The sequence below is a fragment of the Gossypium hirsutum genome, chromosome A09 (genome assembly GCF_007990345.1).
Source record: "Gossypium hirsutum isolate 1008001.06 chromosome A09, Gossypium_hirsutum_v2.1, whole genome shotgun sequence".
In the NCBI taxonomy this organism is placed as follows: domain Eukaryota; kingdom Viridiplantae; phylum Streptophyta; class Magnoliopsida; order Malvales; family Malvaceae; genus Gossypium; species Gossypium hirsutum.
Window position 1 is genome coordinate 52,975,277 of NC_053432.1, and position 7,258 is coordinate 52,982,534.

At 30.4% G+C, this 7,258-nt stretch overlaps 1 protein-coding gene across 1 annotated transcript; it reads left to right on the plus strand.

Moving 5' to 3' along the window:
• Nucleotides 1-5,011: 5,011 nt before the first annotated feature.
• On the plus strand, nt 5,012-6,599 carry LOC107895617 (uncharacterized). Its single transcript, XM_016820870.1, has 2 exons — nt 5,012-5,016; nt 5,717-6,599. Exons 1-2 carry the CDS (start codon nt 5,012-5,014, stop codon nt 6,597-6,599), a joined length of 888 nt encoding a protein of 295 aa, XP_016676359.1.
• Nucleotides 6,600-7,258: the final 659 nt, after the last annotated feature.

Consider the following 7,258-nt stretch of genomic DNA (forward strand, 5'->3'; position numbering starts at 1 on the left):
ATTATGTCATTCAATTATCAACAAAGCTCCAAAATATCAATTACAAATTCACATACCGAAGGCACTTCAAACATGTCCATTATCTTAGTCTATTTACCAAATTAACCATATTTCAACGTCACAAGAGAAATCAAACCAAAACAATGCCAAATAACAAGTATACCAAATGTTACCACATCTAAAATAACATCAATATAAAACATAAATTACCAATTCAAAACCACATAAGCTTAATTACAAATCAACTAACTTTTTAACCTTATCAACATCAACCCTATATACATGTCACAAATTAAGATAACTCAAACAATAGCTACCGAAAGTGTTTGGATAGTGTGAGCTCCGAAGTTGATCCGCCTGACCAATTTCGCAAAACGTTAACTACAGAAACAAAAACGAAAATAGGTAAGCTTAAGAAGCTTAGTAAGCCCATAGCTAAAGATTCAAATCAATTTACCTTATTTCATAAATGAATACTAAAAGAGCATTAAATTTCTAAAGCTGACAATCGTTTCCAAAATCACATAATGTCAGTACCAAAACTTTCAATTAAACGATTCATAAACTGCGGTAATTCAAATCAAAACAAATCATTCTTTGATTTTTGAATTCATAACTCAATCACTAATGTCGCATTTACAAATCGTGAATTTCATATATATAACTATAACTTTCCCTTCGTTTCAATATTGTTACAAACAACTTTTAAACACATATTCATTAATTATTCAATTTCATCATTTAACATCTCCATATTCATCAAAATATATCATCCCAAATCAATCAGGAACTCAATATCAACTTACCTTGAACAAAATAAATAATCAAGAGGATGAATTTCTAATTCCTAAAAACCGAATGAAAAATCACACCGCATTAGTATATATAATCATATATAACATAAATAATACTTTTTAAAAGAACTAACCAAATTTTATCAATCACTATATCTTAAGATACTTGTCAACATTTATACATAAGCATTTCATGGTGCTATTTATCACATAGTAGCAATTTAAATGTTCTATGGAACTGAGCTAGTAAATAAGTTTTAAGTCAATTAATTCATAGCCCAATGAACTATAGTAACTTGACTCGGATCCTCAGGTAACTACACCACACCAGAGGCATCAAAGATGCGTAACAGAGATACCGAAGTGCAAACAGAGGCACCGAAGTGTGCAATCCCGTACAAGCACGCATCCTAACCCTATTGGCATGCCAATATTATCCTAATCGTTTACTACGTTCAGACAGGCATTTAAACTGAGTTCATCACATTAACAAAATCAGAGGCACTTCCACAATATCTGTACACATACCGTATATTTATTTCATCCTTTCCAAGATAATATCATTCATATTTCACAACCATTTCTCAATTTTCGAAAAGTACACTTTTACTTTATCCATAATTATATACAGTTCATAAATAAATTTCATTACTAAATATTCAATCACAACTCAATTTAAACAAATAGAAAACAACATAATTAATAAAACATATAAATTTATTCCATAATTCTATGAATTTATCTAATATTTACTAACAGTTGACTCATAATGACTAATCTGCATTTTTTTCTTTTCCTCGATTATCCATCGCTCGAGTCAAAATTTGATCTATATTGATTAAATCTAATTTATCAAATTCAAATACATATTCCAACTTACTTTTATACATGTGACCTTAAGTTTTCATTATTTATACATTTTCTCTAAACTTTTACATTTCTCACAATTTAGTCCCTAAATCCTAAATTCCAAATTTAACAAAATTTAATAATTTTCTATGGTAGCCGAATTTCTTTTTAAACTAGTACAGTCCAAAATTATTCACAATTCACTAAATTTCCATGTAAATTTTAGTATTTTATCAATTTAATCATTTAACTAAAAACTAAAAAAAAATCACTTTACAAATTAATTTAAATAAAAACCATGACTAAAAACTCACCATTTAACTTTAAGAATAACTGAGATTCATTAATGGTAAAATCTAAATTCTTTAATAGTTTTAAAAACAAAGGTACGGATTAGCTGAACCTAGTTGTAATGATCTCAAAAACATAAAAATTACAAGAAACGAATGAAAAATGGCTTACCATGCATGTACCTTTGCTTGGCCGAATCTCAAGCTCCTTCAATGGAGTTTTTGGTTTTATAATTTCGGTAGAATTGAAGGAAAGATGAAGATGATGTTTATTATTATTATTATTATTATTTACTTAAGTTTTATTTATTAAATTACAAATTTACCCTTTAATTATCATGCATTTTAACTAATTCAAAGTCCAAAGCTGTCCATCAAATTCTACTATGGTTTAATTACCATATAATTCCTCCCCCATTTAATAATCAAGCCATCCAATCATTATAATTCAATAGTGACTAAATTTTACATCTTTTACAATTTAGTTCTTTTTAATTAATTAACCAGACAAACATTAAAATTTCCAAACCAAATTTTCACATAACAAAATAATATCTCCGTAAATATTTAATAAAAAATTCATGGGCTCATTTACCAAAATGAGGTCTCGATACCTCATTTTCTGAAACCACTTAACTTTCGAGACAACCACTTTACTGAACTATTTGTTCAATAAAATAAAATTTATCATACCAAAATTTAATATAAAACTATAACTGACTCATATGAATTAATTAATAATTAATACAAACATACTTGTTGAATTTGTGGTCTTGAGATCACTGAAAAATGGGTTGTTATAGTTTATGTAAAGTCATGTTGATGAATTGAAACTTTTGGTTGTTTTGGCAATGTGTGATAAGTCATGTTGAGATGGTACTTATGCTATTATATGGTATCAAGTAGTGATGAAGATGTTGTTATTTCTTTTAATTATTAAATGGATGAATGGTGTAAATCTATTGAGATTGGATGCATGTTTAATAGTTAATTGAAATGTGGTGTCAATGAGGGCACATTGGTTACTCTTGTAGGTGGATGGATTTAGTATGTTTTTAGTGTGGTTGATGAGTGTTTCATGTGAATGGTTGTGGAATTGGTGTGTCTTGGCGTGCAAGATTTGATTTTGGAATGGCTTGTTTTAGGGGAAGCTTATGCTGCACACGGCCTGGGACACAGGCACACAGCCGTGTGCCACAAACGGTCACCCATACGGCCGTGTGTCATTATTGTTTTAGGTGCAAGTTTCACACGGTTTGAGACACGGCTAGTGACACAGTCATGTGTCTCAAGTTAGTTTGTAACACGGTCTGCCACACGGCTTATTGTATGGCCGTGTGACCCAACGTCAAATGCACACATGATTTGGCACACGGTCTGCGACACGACCGTGTGGCTATATTTCGAATACCCATACAAGTAGACACATGGGTTGGGACACGACCGTGTGTCCAGACTTTGAATGTCCACATGGCTTAGGCTATGTCACACAGTTGTGTGACCCTGTTTCCCAAATTTTCATATTTTTCAAAAATTTTCTATTTTGTTTCAAATTGACCCCTGATTGTTCTCAAGTTATTTTTAGGGCCTCAAAAGCTCGGTTTAAGGCCGAAATGTGTATTTTTACTATGATTATATTGAGTTTTTAGATGTTGATATTAAGTTGCATAATTATTTCTGTTTTGAAGTTAAATGTTTTTGATTTGTTTGGTAATACTCCATAACCCGAATCCGGCGACGGAGATGGGTTCAGGATGTTACAATCCTACTCTGACCAAACAATTAATAGGGTACCAATGTTCCAATTACATTATATCATGCAATTCAAATATAATATCACATTCAATTTTATAATCTCAATTGAATTCATCATCAATACACATGTATCTCATATAATATAGAATATTTCAATTTATTTTCCATATTACATATCATATTCCAACTAAATCATGATACTTTTTATTTTATTTAATTTAGTCCATTATCTCGATATTCAATACCAATCATAACAAATTATTTCATACGATCATTATCAACTCATCTCGATACTCAATCAAGCATTATAACAAGTATAAGTAATAAATAAATTGATATCGAATCATAAAAGTACAAACCGAAATCTTGCGTCACTTGTCGATGACTCTTGCTTTTCCTTTTCCTCTTGATGGCTCGACGACGTCTTTAGCTACAAACGATAATACGACAGATAAATAATATCAATTTCCATTCAATTCACATTTAAATACAAAGTTAAGCATATTTTTCATTTTATTCAATTTAGTCCCTAAACTCAAGATATGTGTATCTTTTGATATATAGTTTCGGATTAAAATCTGATTTCACATTCTTTCATTAGGGACCTTATATTTTCAATTTATAATGCAATCTCATGATATATTTTCAATTTATTCAATTTGTCCCCTAATGTAACAAAGTTAACAACCAAGCTTATTAAGCTTTACAATTTAATCTGTTTCATAACCTAAGCTTAATTTTTATAAATTTCAAGTCTAATTCTTCAATTTGTCAACAATGAAAACTTGCTAAAATCTCAAAAACTGAACAAATTGATACATAGGCTAGCTAAATCAATATCCATGATCATAAATCTATAAAAATTAAAGAAAAATAGCTTAAGGACTTACTTGTAATGGTGATCGAGTGCTTAAAACTTTCAAAGCTTTCTTCATGATGCTTTTCTCATCTTTATCCACTAATTTGTTTTCCTTTATACTTAGATTAATTTATAACTAATCATTAGTTAATTAGTTAACTATAATTTAATTTTACCTTCATTACCAATTAATTAAGCTTAATGATATCCACCACCACCATCATCATCCACTTTCCACTATTCAAAATTGATTTATTAACCATTTTAGTCCCTTGGATAATTTGTAACTAGGTCATCAAGCCTTTTCTTAATTAAAACTCTATAGTGATTGGACATTTACAATTTAGTCCCTAAGTCTTAATTAACTACTTTTTTGGCTAAATTACTTAACTGAATTTCAATATATTTTTTTTACTAACCCTATAAATATTCCAATTTAATATTTATGGACCGAATTTATGGAAATGAGGTTCCAAAACCATATTTTTCGATACCATTGGAAATCGGGTCATTACATATTTAGTTGACTTCTAACACCAACTCAATAAAAAATATTGAAAGGTTTAAAAATAAATATTAATTGTAGTCAATAAACATAAATAGAAGAAAAATATCAAATTCAAAATTTGAAACCCCGAACTTTAAACTCGTAATCCAACAACCAAAACCAAAACCAAAACCAAAACCTAAAATGTAAAACTCTTTATAAAGGATTGTACTAAGTTTGTGTCACCTATCAACCGAGTCTTAACTCAATTAGGAAATTACAAAAAGAAATATTTTATTTGCAAAGTAAGTTATATGATTATGTGGGTGTTTTTTACTTTTTACATTTTTATAAATCAGAAAAAAAAAATATACATAATGAGATTTAAACCAAGGACACCATACATATAATTTTTTTTTTCATTTGAATTAAAGTATTTTTTTAGTTTTTATATAAAACTTTATATATATATTTTTATAGATTTGTATATATTAATAATAATGTTAATTTTGTTGGTGTCACAAATTAACTCAATACCAACTCAAGATTGGTAAGAACACCTTGATACAAAATTGTATTCATTTAGTATTTTTATCCTTTTTATTTTTGTGTTTAAATTTCGTTTTACTCAAATTAAAATACATGTTTGGAGGGTGTTTAATAATCTGGTGCCTCATTATAGGAATCTGAATCGTCGAACTTTGTGTGTGGAGACTGCGTGCCCGCTGTGTAAGGAAGTGTTGGAGGACACTGAGCATTTGCTGTGGTCCTGTGGGGTTCTGCGGAGTGTGTGGACTTCGTTGCAAATCAAACTCCCTCATTTTGATGCTTCGCTGGATTATAAAAATTGTTTTGTTAGTACATTTCTTGCAGAAGATGGTCGACAAAGAAGACTCATTTCAATCTCTTTATGGTGTCTTTGGTATCATAGAAACAAGTTGGTCCATGAAGGGGTTAAGTTCTCAATGTCAAAGGTATTGGGATTCATTAGGGGGTATGACCATGATACTTGGTTAGTTAACAAGAATCCTCTTTTATCTTCTGGTTGTCGGGGCAAGGATATTTGGAGGCCTCCTGAATCTGATATTATCAAGCTTAATTTTGATGCGTCTTATTTACCGGAGAAGAAGATTGCTATAACAGCAGTATTAGCCAGAGATAGTAGAGGAAAGGTTGCAGGGACTGATACTTATCTGTTTGAGGAGGTTGGTGATGCTTTTGTGGCAGAAGCACGAGCTTGCGAAAGGGCGTTGCTATTCGCGCGTATGATGGGCTTTCGGCGTCTGATCGTGGAAGGTGACTCTTTAACAGTCATTAAATCTATTATGAAAAAAGAGGAAGACAGATCGGTTCTTAGGCCGATTACTTTTCATATTCAGTGTTTACAACAATTGTTTGAAGAAGTCACTTACATTTATGTGCCTCGGACGATTAATAGGGCGGCTCACGTTTTGGCGATAGAAGGACGGAGAAGAGGAATATGCGGGAACTGGATTGCAGGTATTCCGGATTCTGTGAAGTTGGTGGTGGAGAATGACTGGTTGTGTTGGATTCAGAGGAACTGAGTTTTGTTTGTTCGCTTTGAGGATGGAGAAGGTTCATTGAATCTCCATTTTTTAGATTGCAAAGTGACGTTTGCTCTTGGTTGCATGTTACAGTGGCAGGTGTTGAGGAGAGCTGGTTGGCTGATATTGGATGTTGAAACGGTGCTTCTGCAGGCTCATGGGGTTTCTTTTGCTTTAATTTTGTTTGTTAATTTCTAGGTCTCATTTATTTTTATGCTGGACAACTGGTCTATTTAGTTTGTCGTTTACTTTGCTGTTTGTTGGTTACTTTTCAGTTCCATTTTCTTGAGCCTAATTAATAAATATCAGCTTATTTTTTTGACAAAAAAAATTCGTTTTACTCAAAATTTAATCTATTTTCTATTTTAATATTACACATATTTTATATGTTATTATTAATTAGTTCCAAAACATATGTTTTATTATTTATTATATATTATTTTTAAACACATATTTGTGTTTTATATTATGTGGTTTCCATACACATAAGCGGGTGATAAAATTTCTAGTGTTTAATAAAGTTGATAGTATTTACTTCAAATCCTTCAACATTTTTTTATTTTATATCATTGTTAATGTGTCATTTTATTATTAACTGATGGTACATGAGTTTTGTACAACGACATTGGATCAAATATTAACCCTATATTTATTACCGA